The sequence below is a fragment of the Geotrypetes seraphini genome, chromosome 18 (assembly GCF_902459505.1).
Source record: "Geotrypetes seraphini chromosome 18, aGeoSer1.1, whole genome shotgun sequence".
Lineage (NCBI taxonomy): Eukaryota > Metazoa > Chordata > Amphibia > Gymnophiona > Dermophiidae > Geotrypetes > Geotrypetes seraphini.
Window position 1 is genome coordinate 24527141 of NC_047101.1, and position 18399 is coordinate 24545539.

General features: G+C 44.6%; 1 protein-coding gene across 3 annotated transcripts in view; it reads left to right on the forward strand.

The window, feature by feature from the left end:
* The window catches only part of LOC117351922 (zinc-binding protein A33-like), a 34944-nt gene extending 16842 nt beyond the window's left edge, over window positions 1-18102 (forward strand). For 2 of the 3 annotated variants that reach the window (XM_033927816.1, XM_033927817.1), the window contains exons 4-7: window positions 415-648; window positions 4129-4148; window positions 8039-8154; window positions 17232-18102. In XM_033927816.1, coding sequence (XP_033783707.1) covers window positions 415-648; window positions 4129-4148; window positions 8039-8154; window positions 17232-17776 — 915 coding nt within the window. In that variant the 3' untranslated portion in view covers window positions 17777-18102. Of the gene's footprint in view, window positions 1-414; window positions 649-4128; window positions 4149-8038; window positions 8155-13414; window positions 13507-17231 lie in introns of all 3 variants that reach the window. The other variant, XM_033927818.1, reaches the window with a different exon arrangement.
* Window positions 18103-18399: the final 297 nt, after the last annotated feature.

Here is an 18399-nt window from a genome sequence, read left to right on the forward strand (position 1 = left end):
GCCCTATTACGCCCTCTGGAAGCGCATTCCAGGTGTCCACCACACGTTGGGTAAAGAAGAACTTCCTAGCATTCGTTTTGAATCTGTCCCCTTTCAACTTTTCCGAATGCCCTCTTGTTCTTTTATGTTTTGAAAGTTTGAAGAATCTGCGGGTAGTTGTGCAGAAAAGACATCTCAACGATGAATTGGCCACGTGTTTTTTTGGACAAAGCCAGAGAACCACGTTTAAGACGTTCTTTGTGTGAAAAAAGAATCTATAAATGCTCTGTACTAATCTTTTTTTTACGCCCATTCTATGATGCTGCTCTTTTCCTTCTCCGTTGTAGTCGCAGGAAAGCGTTTTCCCTCCTTTTCCATGCCTTTCCAGCCCCCTCCGATGTGATTTTAAGTTGTGATTTCTGTGTTTTGGCTTAGAAAACCTCTGAAGCGCTTGCGGAGAAGATTCGAGTAGAGTTCAAGTGCTTGCATCAGATCCTTGAGGAAGAGGAGAGGGCCACGTTGGCCGAACTAGGAAAAGAAGAAGATGAAGCTGTGTTGAAACTGAAAGCACACGTCCGGCAGCTGGAAGAGGGGATCTTGGAGCTGGAAAAGACAATGGAATCTATCCATCAAGCTAGGAGCAAGATGGGTGATGAGTTTCTTCTGGAGGTGAGCTCTCTCAGCATCCTTCTGGAGCCCATCGGAGGAAAACCCGCTAAATCCGAAGGTTTCAGAACAGTAAAGTCTAATTCTGTATTTTGAAGGCCCGCCTGATGCATGCTGGTACTAAAAAAATATACACCCCCCCCCCATTTTATTTTATTTTTTTTAATTATTTATTTATCAAATTTTTACATGTACAAGTATCCACTTGTACAGAAAGTTGAAGAAAAGCAGGAAAATAATACTCAAAAGTAAAATACATGGTAATCAAGTAAAATAAAATAAAATTTTTAGCTTAAATTCAGCTCAAGTCCTCAAAATTAGATCCAAGAAGGATAAGGCGGACTTAGTAACAAATACTAACAACTATCAATTTAAATATTAGGAAAACAAGATCCCTTGGCTGAGGAAGGATATCATTATTCAAATGCACTTCACTTTGATTTTGATTTTCCTTCATCCAGCCGAGTTCCTACCAAAAAGGCTGTCAACTGGAATGGTTCAAAGAATACATATTTCTTCATATGGTATTGTATTACACATTTACAAGGGTGTCGAAGAAAAAAAGTCCCACCAAGAGATATAACTCCTGGTTTCAACAAAAGAAACTCTCGTCTTCTTCTCTGGGTTTCCCGTGCCAAGTCTGGAAACATTAATATATTTTGTCCAAGAAATTCTTTCATTTTGTTTCTAAAGAACAATCTAAGCAACCAGTTTTTATCTGGGGCAAGAGCCACAGTAAGAAGCAATGTTGCCGGAGATGCAAGCTCTCTATCCGAAAGTTCCAAAATTGCTGAAACATTAATTGGTTGATTATTCTCCTGTTGTTTAGATGGTGATTTAATAGGACCCCCCCATTTTATTAAACCATGATAGCAGTTATTAGCGCAGGGAGCCGCACTGAATGCTTTGCGCTGCTCCTGATGCTCATGGAGTTCCTATGAGCATGCACGGAGCATTCAGCACAGCTCCCTGTGCTAATAACCGCTATCGCAGTTTAGTGAAAGGGGGGGGAGGGGATAGTCTTGAGAAAATAGGACTAACAGAGTGACATAGGACTGGAGGCACACCTAGCCAGTCAAGTTTTCAGGATATCCACAGATTATTCATGAGGGGGAGTTTTATGCAGTTCTCTCTCATGCATATTCATTGTGGTAATTCTGAAAACCCAATTAGGAGAGGGTTGACAAGGACCTGGTAGAGGAATTTCATAACTAGAGGATCGAGCCATCCTGTAGCAAATGGCTTTGACGCAGGCAGTTTCCTTAGCCTGGGAACATTCTGTAACTTAGTGCTTTAAGGGGTCCTTTTACAAAGGCGCGGTAGCGGTTTAATGCGCGGAATACCGCGCATTCAACCGCGCTAGTACCCAACGCCTCCATTGACGATTTTAGGCTTTTAGGCTGCCGCGGAGGTTAGCGTGTGATGACATGTCCGACGCGCTAACCCCCATAGCGCGCCTTGATAAAAGGAGCCCTAAGTTAGGCATCTCCGTGCTGCGCACTGTGGAATACAACGCATAGCACGTCAGTCTTGGCGCCATTTATAAAATCTTTGCTAATGCTGCCTAAAGTGAACTTGTCTGATCCTTAGGCGTACCCTATTTATGCTGGGGTTTTCCTGGCCTAAATATCGGCGCCTAAGTCCAACATAGGCGCCTACATGTGAAATATGCTCACGGTCCTAACTTTGCCTGCATGCTGGTAGACACCTACCATCCAATTAATTTTAATTTAAGCCAGTCATGAGGTGCTAATTGCTGCTTGTTGGCATCCGTTAAGCTTTTTAAATAATTAACCCCCCCCCTTATAAAACCATAGCTTGGTTTATAGCGCTGGCCGTGGTGGTAACAGCTCCGACGCTCATAGGAATTCTATGAGCATCGGAGCTGTTACCGCCAAGGCCCGCGCTAAAAACCAAGCTACAGTTTTGTAAAAGGAGATGGGGGGGGTCATCTTGCCTCACACTGATGTACCTCTGAGGTGTTTCTGGCGACTGCAGCAATTTATATTTGCTGCAAGCCTCTCTTTGTCATTTCCCGCTGGGGACGAGACAGAAAGTGATGTCAGCAAGGTAGGATGCGGCAGAGAAAAGCATGCGGGCCCTTGGCAGGCAATAAATAGGAATCCCTCCAGCCACTGGCGACGCCTCGTTCCAAAAACTGAAAAATTCCAAAAATACAAAAAGTTTCTGATCCCGTGCATTTCGTATAAAGGATCGTGAACCTGTACCAATTAAGATGCTCATCATAACTGCACTCTCAGTTATAGAATTGCCTTTAATGTCTCCCTTTGACTTTATTGGGTGAGATTCTTCAGCGAGGCTCCTACAGACTGAATGAGCGAGAAAGAAAAAGAGAAAAGCATCCCAAGACAGATCAAAAGGGTGGTAGCATTGGGTTGCTACAGCAAATGAATCATCAGGATTCCTGTGAAAGCAGGACTGGCAGATGCAAGCAGTCCGATGTATCTGCCCTCTTGTTTTGGATAAGATTGACTTTGCTTTCCCGCAGCTGTGTATATTTCTTTGGAGCCAGGAAGGAAGGCACATGACTGCCAAAGCTTAGTATCCAACAGGCAAAAACCACAAGGAGCTTCAGTCTTATCAAGTGAAATTGATTTATATATTAAAAGCTCTGTCTGAGATCATTTTATGGTACTGTTTATCAGTGTTGGTTTTCTTAAGACGTGAAAAACAGTGTTGTGAGCGCACATGCTGATTCCTATAAAGAAGAGGTCAAAATGCAAAAGTCAATTATGGGGAATATAAGATAGATAAAATGCTAAACTTCAGGGAGTGAATAAGAGAACCCCGGTCTTTCTTAAAAAATTCTCCTACTGGGCTTAATTGGGCTAGGGCTGAGGAATTCAGCCAGAAGGGTGTGATAAGGTTAGGGTTACCAGACGTTTGGATTTCCACGGATATGTCCGGGGCTCCGGATGGCTTTTCAAAACCCGGCACTTTGTCCAGGTTTTGAAAAGCCTCCTCTCCGCCCGACAAGAGCAGGCAGTGGAGGGAGGGGCTGGAGGCAGGATTACGGTGTTCCAGAGCGGGCCTGGAGGCGGGTCTAGTGGGGGGGGGTCCGGATTTTCCAGTTGGAAAACCTGGCAACACTAGGTAAGGTGGAAACCTAGGGCTGAAGAAAGGTAGCGAGGCCCACAATAGGAAGAAGCAACTCTCTACACTTGCACTATATATGAGTAGAGAAGGTTTGTTGCTCAGCTATTGATTTGGCCTGCAAGGTAAGACAGTTGATCTGTGATTTGCATTGTTATTCTGAATAAAGGGTGTTTTTGTTCTTAAAGCTGCCTCCTAGAGGCTTAGGACTCAAACACTCACGCTACCTCAGACAGTAATATCGAGAAAGTATCAGGCAAAGTCATAGTCGATGCCCCTCCCCCATGATTTCTAAAGCTGAATAAAGAAGAACAAATCTTTTTCCATCATTTCACATTTACATTAATTGTTTGTCTTCTTTTGCTGCAGGTGGAGGATCTAAAGACCAGGTGCGTGACTGGAACTAAAATCAGAGCTCCGCTCCCCTCCCTTTTATTTGTGGTAGATTATTTCTTCCTCTTATTGCATGCGTGCTGTTCCCAGTCGTCTGGGTGACTGCTTATTTCTTGCTCCATTGGTTTCTGCTGCTGTGTGGAGATGTTTGACAGATTATACGCTTCATCCTGAAGTGTTTATTGCTGGCTCGGAAGACTTTAGAACCAAAAAAATAAAATGGAAGTAGACCAAAACTCCCACGCAGAGTGGAGACACTGAGGAGTGAAGAGAGTATATTTCTAGAGACCGTATGTTGACAGATTCTTACCCAAGAAAAACAGTTTTTACAAAGCTAAGCATGATGTCACAAAGTGTTCACCAGTGTACCTGAGAGAAATTAAAAAAAAAAAACCTGAGGAGAAAACTACAGTTTAAAAGGCAGCTGCTTTATTTAGCACCATCACTCCATGTGTATACAGTAAACCTCTCCGTTTATAAGCTTACGTGTTCAAATTTTTGACCAGAGTTCAAATTTGCATGCATAAGTTACATTACATTAGTGATTTCTATTCCGCCATTACCTTGCAGTTCAAGGTGGATTGTATACGAGTTGTCATGAAGTTACAAGATATATAGGCGCATTACATAAGAATTGTCGTGCAATTAGGTAATATGTGCTGGGTAATTTGAACATTTTAAATTTGATAAGGAGTAGATAGTATAGTACGTAGGTGAAGCTCAGGATCTGGTCGTGTTGAAGAGTAGGGTTTTTGTTTCATTTTTGAAGGTTTTGTAGTCTGTGGTCGAAGACAGCAGATTGGTGAGTTGTCTGTCTAGTTTTGCTGCTCTGGTGGCCATTAGGTTGTCACATAGTTTTCTTCGTTTGACATTTTTGGTTGGCGGGTGTGTACATAGCGTGTGGGTTCTCCTGTATCTGGCTGAGGTGGCTTGAGTTAGCTGGTTGTTCCAGTAGGTTGGGCTGTTAAAAAATAGAGTCAGTTTTCATATGTAACCTCAATAATTGGCTGCGTTAATTGGTACCTAATTGGCCCCAATCAGCAGTTAGGTGTGCAACTGCCTTTAGTCATTATTATATAAGTTGCATGCTCAAATTCCGGGAGGAGCTTGGGTGGGTCAGGGGCACATGAGGCACTTAAGGTGGGGGAGAGGTATAGAAAACTATCATCTATGTACCTAACCGCCCACATTAAGGCCTTGGTATTTGAAGGAGCCATTGAGCTTGCATAATTGCTAAGGTGTCAGGTCAAAAGCACGCCGGGACAAAGGCGCGCACAGACAATTGAGCGCAGTGCGGAGGTGCGCGCCACAGAAAATTACTGTTTTTAGGGCTCCGACAGGGGGGCGTGGGGGGGAACACCCAACTTTACTTAATAGAGATCGCGCCGCATTGTGGGGGCGTTGTGGGGGGTTTGGGGGGTTGTAACCCCCCACATTTTACTGAAAACTTAACTTTTTCCCTGTTTTTAGGGAAGAAGTTAAGTTTACAGTAAAATGTGGGGGGTTACAACCCCCCAAACCCCCCACAACGCCGGCGCGATCTCTATTAAGTAAACTGGGGGGGCTCCCCAACAAAACCCCCCGTCAGAGCCCCTAAAAACAGTAATTTTCTTCGGTGCGCGCCTCCGACTTGCGCTCAGTTGTCGGCGCGTGCCTTTGTCTTTCGCAGTGTTGTCTATGAACCATTGCTAATGCCTAAAGCTAGATGTGTAGACGCAAGCTTACTCTAGTATTCTGTAATGGCATTTGCAAGCATAGCTGCTGTCGTAGAATTTACAATTGGCACACACCATCCTGCTACCTAAATTTTGGCGACCTTTTGAGACTTTACCCCTAAACCTCAGGTTCAGTAGGGAAAGATATCTTTTCATTTGTTTTCAATTCATGGGATGATTATCCTTTGATTAACTTCCCCTCCCTTTTACTAAACCGCGATAGCGGTTATTAGCGCAGGGAGCTGCGCTGTATGCTCTGCGCTGCTCCCGAAGCTCATAGAGTTCCTGTGAGCGTTGGGAGCAGCACGGAGCTTTCAGCGTAGCTCCCTGTACTAATAATCGCTATCGCGGTTTAGTATAAGGGGAGGCTTGTGATTGTAATCTGGCTTGTACTGGCTAAGTGGAAAACTAGGTGACTGCTCCTGAGCTAAGGACCTGTTATATAGTTTGATAATTACTAGAATGATAATTACACTTATCTTATGTTTCAGAGCTGCTCGGTGCTCCAATAATGCGTATATGTAAGCAAATGCTCACCATTTGTTATTGAAGTACTGAGCAGCTGTGAACATAAGATAAGTGCTCGACAAGTCAATGAAGCCTTCCGCGCAATGCCGGGTGGCGGCAGAAAGGGCGAACAGAATGCCAGGAATGATTAAGAAGGGGATCACAAACAGATCGTAGAAGGTTATCATGCCGCTGTACCGGGCCATGGTACGCCCCCACCTGGAATACTGCATCCAGCACTGGTCGCCGTACATGAAGAAAGACACGGTACTACTCGAAAGGGTCTGGAGAAGAGCGACTAAAATGGTTAAGGGGCTGGAGGACTTGTCGTACAGTGAGAGATTAGAGAAACTGGGCCTCTTCATCCTTGAAAAGAGGAGACCGGAGAGGGGACATGATCGAAACACTCAAGATAATGAAGGGAATAGACTTAGTAGACAAAGACAGGTTGTTCGCCCTCTCCAAGGTAGGGAGAACGAGAGGGCACTCTCTAAAATTGAAAGGGGATAGATTCCGTACAAATGTGAGGAAGTTCTTCTTCACCCAGAGAGTGGTGGAAAACTGGAACGCTCTTCTGGAGGCTGCTGTAGGGGAAAACACCCTCCAGGGATTTAAGACAAAGTTGGACAAGTTCATGCTGAACCAGAATGTATGCAGGTAAGGCTAGTCTCAGTTAGGGCACTAGTCTTTGACCTAAGGGCCGCCGCGGGAGTGGACGGCTGGGCACGATGGACCTCTGGTCTGACCCAGCAGCGGCAATTCTTATGTTCTTATATACTAAAAAGAAAAATTAGATACGGTAGAAAGTGGAGGGTTGACCAATGAGGAGGCTAGCTACATGAAACCTGAACTGAACTGAAATTTGTTTGTTCAGGTGTAGCCACTGAGGTCTTTTCACCGTAAAAAATGATTGTATAAAATATATCAAGTGTTAAAAAATTATTGATATAAAAGTCAAGATTTGTGGAAGAAAAAAAGATTAATATAAACTTGAATTAATGCTAGATAGATTGGTAGATTGATTGATTAGTCTATACTTTGCATGCCCTGTGTAATATGGAATGCCAAAATAATATAATTAGGGATTTCATGGAAGGTAACACTGTAGGTGGTAGTGAGGGAGTATTTCAACATTGTTTAAGTAAATCAGATTTTGTTTTGGCTTTAAATTATTGAGTCTTTTTTCTTTTTATTATTTGGCTTCTCTATTTCTTTCCCCTTTCCACTCTGCTTTAATTCTTTCATGTGGACTGAACCACCTAGAATGCTTCAGCTCTTATACAGAATTCCAGCTTCCCCCACAACCTGGCCAGTTCTGCATTTACTGCTTCCAGGGACATTGTCTACCTTCTATTGTCGACCTAGTGACCTGTGAGCAAGTGCGCAAGCTGCAGGCATGTTCGTTGGCTCCCCCCAAAATTGTGAAATTCTTGACCCAATGTAACCTGAAACGTGCAGGCATTAGTGTTTGGAAACGTCCTGAACGAATATGGAGGTTATTTTGCCAGATGTATTTATTTTCTCTCGTTCTCTTTCTCACATCTCTCTGTATTTGACCATAAGACTATGTGGTTAATAAATAAGTTTTATCGCCTCACCTGCAGCTTAATTGCTTTCTGTTTCCATTTGGAACACTGCTCAGTTTGGATGTTTGTGTCTTCCAGACAGATAAAGCGTGTGGAAACCCAGCCGTTGAATAACCTAGAGCTGCACAGTGAGAAATACTCAGGGCCTCTACAGTATAAGATATGGAAAAGAATGTTAAAATCCATCCATCCAGGTTCGTATGACACCACAGTGCAAACACATGCTATGAAATTTTTAAAAGCGATGACTCCCCCCCCCCCCCCAGGGCCGGATTTAGATGAAAAGAGGCCCTAGGCTATTCCACTTATGAGGCCCTTTCACCTCCCATTTTTAAGTTTGTAAATTACATGAGAGATAATAAAATACATCATTACTGTGATATATATCAATATGTTAAATGAAACATGTTGTTATTGGTACTAACCTTTATAAAAAATGTGACACGGATAATAAATAAAAAAAAAGTCGAGAACACTTATTTGGACATTTATTCTCAGCACCATATATAGTACTTGTAACAATAACTAATCAAACATAACACACAACATTGCCCCTTTCTATGTCCATAGTGCCCCCAGTGTGTCCTTCCTCACCTCACCCCCCCTCCGATGCCCGCCTGCCTCCCATCCCCCTTCCATTGAACACCCCCCATGCCATCCTGCCTGCCTGCCTTCCATTAAATCCCCCCACCCCCCCTCCTCCGATGCCAGCCTGCCTGCCTCCCATCCCCCTTCCACTGAAACCCCCCCAGGCTGGGTCGCCCTGTCCTGACGGATCCACGTTATGCCTCTCTCCCCGCGGGGCTGGGCTTTGCCCAGCTGTTTCCGGACTGACGTCTTTCCCTCCCCGATCCTCCTACCAGGGCGAGAAAAAGAAAGGGAGAAGCCGAGTCAGCGCCCCGTTGCGGCCGGAGCCCGTTCCGATCCCGAAGCGTAGAATTTCTCCTTATTTTCGGTTCAGTGTTTTAGTGTTCACTGTTTTTAGAATAGTGTAATTTTAATTTTGCTAACAATTTGAATGTAGGCCCCTCTTGATCTTGAGGCCCTAGGCTGAAGCCTAGTTAGCCTATAGGAAAATCCAACCCTGCCCCCCCCCCACCCCCACCCAGCAGTCTCCTGCAAGCCCAATATTTCAGCTGTCCAGACAAATGTAAGATAACTTCCCCTGAGATCATGTTCTTCAGGGTACGAAGAGTTTGCTTTGAAGCTTAATGACTCTTTGTAATGTTTAAGTGCATTTGATGGTTGAATGCCATCCCTTTTAACATTCAGAGGTTGCTGTTACATAGGACATTGGGCAGGATTCACTAAAGTCCCCAAATCTATCCTATTCGTCTCCTATCCGTTTCCGAGTCATTGTAGCCAATCGATTCAGTAAAGCTTGTCCATGCAAATGATCCAATCGTAAACACGCCGCTATTAGCGCTGAAACATCGATCGGCGCACGTGCACACTGTATCCTTGTTGGTTTTGAAGCTCATAGCGCATGCGCTAGCTCTTTAGAACTTCACTGCGTAGAATGGGGCGTGATTTAATCACGGATGTCATTAGCGGGCTCCGAATGCGCCTACCGCAAAGCATTGTTGTCATAAAGATTCCCGCACTCGCTATGCGCATTCCAAAAAAAGAAATTAAAAATTATTTCTAACGCTTATGTACATGAAGGTAAATATATATATATTTAAAAGTTTTGATATGTTTAGGATTTTTGGAGGGGTAGATATATATTTTTGATGGGGTTCTTAACATGCCTGCCTGGCCTTTTTATTTGGCCCTCGGCAATGCTCCCAAACTTCACCTTCTCAGAGCCCGTGTCCTCCCTCCCACGCTGGTTCAACGTCGCCATCACGCCGGAAAGTCTGCCGGCTTCGGCAGTGTTGTCCATGGCTCCCTTTCCTGCCTTCCGTCTGCCTTTCCACCCAGGCAGAAACAGGAAATTGCATATCATTGGAGACAGACCGCAGCAGGCGAAAAGCAGGAGGGGGAGCCACATACAACACTGCCGAATCGCTGAGGCCGGCAGATTCCTCGGCTTGGTGGCAACATCGGACCGGCGCCGGAGGGAAAGACGCCGGGCTGTGAGGAGAGAGGGACCAGCGCTGGAGGGAAAGGCAAGCTGGGCTGTGAGGAGAGAGGGATCGATGCTAGAGGGAAAAGCAAGCTGGGCTGTGAGGAGAGCGAGATGAAGGGAGAGAGGTTGGACCTGCAGTAATGTGAAGGAAGAGGGAAAAAGATACTTGAAAGGAGAACCATTGGGAAGAGAAAGGGAGAAATGGTGGACCTGAGGGAGGGAGACAGGCAGACAGGGGGAGAGATGGGATGGGGCCGTTGGGAAGAGAAAGGGAGAGAAGTTGGATCTGGAGATGGAAGAGAGGGAGAAATGTTAGGCCTGGGGATTGTCACACCCACGCTCTCCGAGAACACCTTGAGCCGTCGGGTAGTGACATGAAGCTTGTTACTGGCATGGTCCCTTTAGAATTAGGGTCACCTTTCAAGTTGGTAGTCGCTGGCAAATGCACCACTAAGCTTATTCTCCAAGGGTTTTGAAAAAAATCACACTTTGTCAGAATGGCCTTGGTGAAAACATAAGCTTTTATTCGGCCACCGGCCATAGAATTACTGTGCCGCTCCAGGTTTTCCTGGTAGCATGAACATCATACAAAAACAACAGAAAAAGTTCATTTCACTCCTGGTCACCAAGCAAGCAGCTCTGGACTTGATTGGTAAAACACATACAGTCCTTAATGTGCCATGAGGCTAGGAGGTGAAACAGTTAGCACCAATAACTCTCCATTGTAGCTTTACAGGAGAGACATTCTTGTTCATGATTGAGAAATATTCTGTGCTTTCCTACAGTGCTCTTAATCTCTCCAGCTGGGCTGGACTTTCTCCCTAGTCCCGAGCAGGCTTTTCCCTGAGAGGGTTAACCTCACTCTTCCTACGAGGCAGGCAGACTAATTGAATTAGTTAGTTGCTATGGCAATTTCTTTACAGCTGGGCACTTTCACGGAGTGTGGAAGTCAGGAAATTCTGGGCTTTAAAACTAGCCAGCATTACAACCTGGCGTTTGGTTCAGCTGTGCACATACCCTGCAGAGGAGATTACTGTATCCTTTCCACACTTCAGCAAAACAGCATGTGAAATTGCAGTACAGGATTATTTCCCTAGTAACTCCCACAGTCATTAGCTCAAAGAGCAAACAGCAAAATACAGCCTAAACAAGACCTCTGTTCACAGACCTTTTCAGGATATTCAGCTCTCCATCTCCTCTGGCCAGCTTTCCTGTATAGCCCCACTTTCCTCCAACACCATGGGTTCTGGGGGAAGGAATTCAGTGGCCAAATTACCAGCCTGTTCCTCAGTCATTTCCCAGTCAGTGCTGAGGAACTGCTCAGCCCCGTCCTGCCTCTGCTCTACTGCCAAGCCTCGTTCTGCTTCTCCTCCTTCCTCCCTCTGCTCTCTAACGAGCCTGGCTTTAAGCTGAGGGGAAGAACCACTCCCCCTTGGCTTTGGATGGGGGAAGGGAATTCCTTCCTCAGCCCATGCCGTTTCTCTGAGGGAAAACTGCTTGTGAGCTTTCTGCCTTACAGGCAATGGACAATAGCAAGGCAGCTTCTTCCTGCCTGGCTTTGGGACTGCTTCAGGTAAGTCTAAGCCTTCCTGTTCTATTTCCATTTCATTGTCACTCACCAGGTAGTCAGCTAATTTATTGTCCTGGGCACTGACCTAGTCAGCCCTTCTGCACTGGGGTTTATATACTTTCCTTAATTTCCCTGTGGCAAACCTTGGGAAAGACGTCCGTTTGTCACAGGATGGAAGAAGAGAGAGTTGCAGCATCTCTCTTTTTATTCCTTCCATCTCATTGTTTAGCATCAAGGGGAGAGAGAAGAAGAACAACAGAAAAGAGAGGGAGCAAAATGTTGGACAAAGAGGAGGAGAGATAGAAGGAAATAGAAGACTGGGAAAGGAGTGAGATGGGAAATGGGAAAGCTAGAGATTAAGAGAAGATGGAAAATTGATAGGTAGCTGAAAATTTAACGAGAAGGATAAGAAAGAGGGCGAGATCTGAGTGGACAGAGGCAGAAAAGAAAAAATAAGAAAAGTTGAAAGGGAAAAATCAATATGTTGGAGACAGGGACTGGAGTAAGAGAGAAGAGGAGAAAAAAAATGGACAGCAGTCACTGGAAAGAGAATTAGAAGATAGACAAAATCAGAAAGAGAAACTGGGACCAAAAGCAAAATAACCAGACAATAAAAGGTAGAAAAAAATCATTTTATTTTCTATTTTGTGATTACAATATGTCAAATTTGAAATGTGTATCCTGCCAGAGCTGGTGTTAGACAGCAATCATGAACTAGGACCTAAAAGAGAGGAAAAGTCTTTTTTATTTATTTTGTAGCTGGCGTGGAGTTGGAGAGGTTGTATCCCTTTACTTCTACTAAGACTAAACCCCTCCTTTGCTGACGCGTAGCATGTGTTTTGGCGGCGATTAATCTGACACTCACAGAAGTCCTGTGAGAGTCGTTGCTGGCGCTGGGGTCCACGCTGTGTGTCAGCAAAGGAGGAGGTAAGTATCTTAATAAAAAATCCGGCCCATGACTTAGCCCGTGTTTTAGATTTCAGCCCCTTGTGTGATTTGAGTTTGACACCCTGCTCTAGGAGGTTTATAAATGTATCAGAAGTGGCAGGAGTGACTCAGAATCTCCCACTAGAAACCAATGGGTCAATATTTAAAAGCCCTTATCTAGATAACAGTACCTGCAATCCAGATTAGTGCTACAGACAAGGATTTTCAGAGGCACTATGTGGACAATGCCTCTGCATACTCTTCGAGACCACTTCTGTGCTAGGCAGATAGTGCTGGTCAGAGCAACAGAGCCAAGGTGGTTTCAGAATTTATCTGGGTAGTGGCCATATTCAGTCTCCATACTGGATAACACAGCAGATATAAGATAGAAAGCTGCCCTATGATGTCCAGATAAGTTATTCAGATACCTTCAAATTCTGGATATGGTGCCTTACGTTGTGTGTGCAAATCAGTGAGACCAGCCGATTTGCATGCACAAATTGATTAACAAGCCTAATTAGTGCTGATAATTGGACATTAACACATTGCAATTGAAACAAATTGGCAGTAATTAAAAGTTACACGCACATTTTGGTAGATGCAGTCTATATAGAAGTTGATAAACAAAAGGCTGAATTGCTTAATAAATATTTCTATTCTGTGTTCACGGCTGAAGCACTGGGGGCAGGACCTCATAAGACAAACACAAATAGGGATGGAGTAGTGGTAGACCCTGATTGATTTTCAGAGGGTTGTGTTTGTGAGGAGCTAGCTAAATTAAAGGTAGACAATGCAATAGGGCTGGATGGTATACATCCGAGGGTGCTGAAGGTACTTAGGGAAGTTCTGGTGGCTCCGCTCACTGATCTTTTCAATGCTTCTCTAGAGTCAGGAGTGGAACCGGAGGGTTGGAAAAAGGCAGACGTGGTCTCTCTACACAAAAGTGGAAGTAAGGAAGAAGTAGGGAATTACAGGCCGGTAAGTCTATCTTCTGTGGTAAATTAATGGAAACGCTTTTAAAACAGAGAATGGTGAAGTTTCTGGAATCCTATGGATTACAGGACTGGTGGCAACATGGATTCACTAGAGCAGGGGTGTCCAATGTCGGTCCTCGAGGGCCGCAGTCCAGTCGGGTTTTCAGGATTTCCCCAATGAATATGCATTGAAAGCAGTGCATGCAAATAGATCTCATGCATATTCATTGGGGAAATCCTGAAAATCCGACTGGACTGCGGCCCTCGAGGACCGACATTGGACACCCCTGCACTAGAGGTAGGTCTTGTCAGACAAATCTGATCAATTTCTTTGACTGGGTGACCAGAGAATTGGATAGAGGATGTGCGCTAAATGTGGTATATTTAGATTTTAGAAAAGCCTTTGACCATGTTCCAAATAAATAAGCTGAGTGCCCTCAGGATGGGTGCCAAAGTGACGGGCTGGGTCAGAAATTGGTTGAGTGGAAGATAACAGAGGGTAGTAGTCAGTGGAGATCCCTCTGAGGAAGGGGATATACCAGTGGTGTGCCTCAAAGTTCTGTTCTTGGGCCTGTTCTTTATAACGTTTTTATAAGCGATATTCCTGAAGGGCTGTCAGGTAAGATTTGCCTCTTTGCGGATGATACCAAAATCTGCAAGAGAATAGACATCCCGGATGGTGTGAATAATATGAAGGAACACCTAGCGAAGCTTGAAGAATGGTCTGAAATTTGGCAGCTAAAATTTAATGCTAAGAAATGCAAGGTCATGCATTTGGGCTGCAAAAACCCAAAGGAACAGTACAGTTTAGGAGGTGAAGAACTTGTGTGTATGACAGAAGAGCAGGACTTGGGTTTGATTGTTTGTGATGATATTAAAATGGCCAAACAGGTTGAAAAGGTGACGGCGAAAGCTTGAAGGATGCTAGGGTGCATAGGAAGAGGTATAGCCAGTAGGAAAAAGGAGGTATTGATGCCCCTGTATAATAATAATAATAATAACTTTATTTTTGTATACCGCCATACCCCGAAGAGTTCTAGGCGGTTCACATTAGTTAGACAGAGATTACAAGTGGTTACATATCAAATTGAACATAGAGTTGCAGACAGCAAAGCGAGAGTAGTTACAAATCGAATTGAATCATAGAGTTGCGAACAGCAAGGAGAGAAGTTGGGGGGAGAGGAGGAGATGGAGGAGGGGAGTAGATCAGAGCGGGGGGAGGGTTGAAGGGGCATTAAGGGTCTTGGTCTTGGAATAGGTGAGTTTTGAGTAATTTTCTAAAGTCGAGGTAGTTGTAGGCCTTGAGGACCATTTGGGCTAGCCAAGGGTTTAGTTTGGCGGCTTGAAAGGCGTAGGTTTTGTTGAGGAATTTTTTTGAGGCATAGTTTTAGGGAGGGGAAGGAGAAGAGTTGAATTTTTCGGGAGTTCTTATAGTTGTGGTTAAGGGTGAAGTGAGGGGTGATGTAGCTTGGGGATAAACCAAATATTGTTTTGTAGCAAAAACAGGCGAATTTGAATGTGATTCTGGATTCTAGTGGGAGCCAGTGGAGTTTGTGGTAGAAAGGGGTGATATGGTCCCATTTTTTCAGGTTAAATATGAGGCGGACAGCGGTGTTCTGGATCATTCTTAATCTCCTGGTGAGACCTCATTTAGAATATTGTGTACCATTCTGGAGGCCGCACCTTCAAAAAGATATAAAAAGGATGGAGTTGGGGCAGAGGAAGGCTATTAAAATGGTGTGTGGCCTTTATCATAAGGCATTTGGGGACAGACTTAAAGATCTCAATATGTGTACTTTGGAGGAAAGGTGAGAAAGGGAAGATATGACAGATGTTTAAATACCTACATGGTGTAAATGCGCACGAGTCAAGCCTCTCTCATTTGAAAGGAAGCTCTGGAATGAGAGGGCATAGGATGAAGTTAAGAGGTGATAGACTCAGGAGTAATCTAAGGAAATACTTTTTTACAGAGAGGGTGGTAGATGCATAGAACAGTCTCCTGAAAGAGACTGTGTCTGAATTCAAGAAAGCCTGGGATTGGTACATGGGATCGCTTAGAAAGAGGAAGAGATAATGATTACTGCGGATGGGCAGACTGGGTGGGCCATTTGGCCTTTATCTGCCATCATCGAAGGAAGGAAAGGTGAGTAGTGGAGTCCCTCAGGGATCGGTGCTGGGGCCAATCCCAGTGAGTGACATTGCTGAAGAGTTAGAAGGAAAAGTGTGCCTTTTTGCAGATGATACCAAGATTTGTAACAGAGTAGACACTGAAGAGGGAGTGGAAAACATGAAAAAGGATCTGCAAAAGTTAGAGGAATGGTCTAATGCCTGGCAACTAAAATTCAATGCAAAGAAATGCAGAGTAATGCATTTGGGGACTAATAATAGGAAGGAACCGTATATGCTGGGAGGAGAGAAGCTGATATGCACGGACGGAGAGAGGGACCTTGGGGTGATAGTGTCCGAAGATCTAAAGGTGAAAAAACAGTGTGACAAGGCAGTGGCTGCTGCCAGAAGGATGCTGGGCTGTATAAAGAGAGGCGTAGTCATTAGAAGGAAGAAGGTGTTGATGCCCCTGTACAGGTCATTGGTAAGGCCCCACTTGCCCACTTGGAGTATTGTGTTCAATTTTGGACACTGTATCTGGCGAAGGACGTTAAGAAGACTTGAGGCGGTCCAGAGGAGGGCGACGAAAATGATAGGAGGCTTGCGCCAGAAGACGTATAAGGAGAGACTGGAAGCCCTGAATATGTATACCCTAGAGGAAAGGAGAGACAGGGGAGATATGATTCAGACGTTCAAATACTTGAAGGGTATTAACGTAGAACAAAATCTTTTCCAGAGAAAGGAAAATGGTAAAACCAGAGGACATAATTTGAGGTTGAGGGGTGGTAGATTCAGGGGCAATGTTAGGAAATTCTACTTTACGGAGAGGGTAGTGGATGCCTGGAATGCGCTTCTGAGAGAGGTAATGGAGAGGAAAACTGTGACTGAGTTCAAAGAAGCGTGGGATGAACACAAAGGATTTAGAATCAGAAAATAATATTAAATATTGAACTAAGGCCAGTACTGGGCAGACTTGCACGGTCTGTGTCGGTATATGGCCGTTTGGTGGAGGATGGGCTGGGGAGGGCTTCAATGGCTGGGAGGGTGTAGATGGGCTGGAGTAAGTCTTAACAGAGATTTCGGCAGTTGGAACCCAAGCATAGTACAGGGTAAAGTTTTGGATTCTTGCCCAGAAATAGCTAAGAAGAAAAAATTAAAAAATTTAAATTGAATCAGGTTGGGCAGACTGGATGGACCATTCGGGTCTTTATCTGCCGTCATCTACTATGTTACTATGTTACTATAAAGTGCTGTGTGTCAGTTCAAGGGCACGAATCTGAAAAGGGGGCATGACCAGGAGAGTAGCATGGCCAAATCATGATCATTCTTAGAATTTATGAGCAGTGTTATAGAATACGCCCGATGCACAGTAAACATACCTATAAAAGTCTTACCTCAAATTAGATGATGTAATATGAGTTGTGATAAATTTGCATCATATGTGTTTGTTTGTTTTTTAAGGGACTTTTAATATGAATGAAAAATGAATTTGTAGGCAGGATACCCCACTCATCCTGTTTATCTTGGTGCACACTACAGTCAATGGAAAGATCCCCATGTTCTGAATTCAGAGGAAATATTTTGACAACAGGTCTTCAACTCGGTTCTTTTTTTCTTTTTCAGCTCCAAGCTTATTGACCTTTGACCCAGAATCAGCCCATCCTAACCTTGTCTTCTCTCAGGACCTCACGGAGGTGACAGAAACTGATATACCCCAGAGTGTCCCCAAGAACTCCAAGCGTTTCCTGCAGTGTGTCAATGTTCTGGCCGCTGAGACCTTTGAGAGTGGGCGCCATTACTGGGAGGTGTGGGTGGGCAACAAAATCAAATGGGACCTTGGGGTGGCTGCGGAATCGGTGGACAGGAAGGTGAAAGTTAAGCTATGCCCTGAGAATGGGTACTGGACACTTCGTCTGAGGAATGGGAATGAGTACTCGGCCATGACCAGTCCGCCGATACAGCTGTCTCTGGAGAACTGCCTAAGGAAGGTTGGTGTCTACCTGGACTGTGGTGAACGGAAGGTGGCGGTCTACAATGCCGAGGATATGGTACACCTTTTCACCTTCACCCTTGCAGAGACAGGTAGATTCTGTCCCTTTTTCAGCACGTGCTTTAGCGAGGGCCGTCAGAATGTGGAGCCAATGAGGATCTGCCACTTAAATTTGTAAAAATAATAGGAAACCTAACTAAGGCGCACTAACCGATTTAGCGCATGCACTTAATTAGTTAGCGCGCCTTAGTAAAAGGACCCCATAATGTAATAGGCCCCTTGACATAAATTCTGTATCACAGCTGGAGCCATTATCTTTCTTCAGTCCCCAAGCAATAGATTAAGAGTTTGTAGAAAGAGGTTGAAAGGAGCTCATGCACTATGTCATTTATTTCCCTCTGTCCAATTAGACTGTGACGCCTTTATCAAGCTTCCAGCTTTCTCCTAGGCCAGGGGTAGGCAATTCCGGTCCTCGAGAGCCGGAGCCAGGTCAGGTTTTCAGGATCTCCACAGTAAATATGCATGAGATAGATTTGCATCTCAAGGAGGCAGTGCGTGCAAATCCATCTCATACTTTTTCATGGTGGATATCCTGAAAACCTGACCTGGCTCCGGCTCTCGAGGACCGGAAATGCCTACCCCTGTCCTAGACCAAAGTGAATTCTAGAACAGTGGTTCCCAACCAGCCAGTCGGGTTTTCAGGATAACCCTAATGAATATGCATGAGAGAGATTTGCATATAATGGAGGTGACAGGCATGCAAATCTGATCCATGCATATTCATTAGGGCTATCCTGAAAA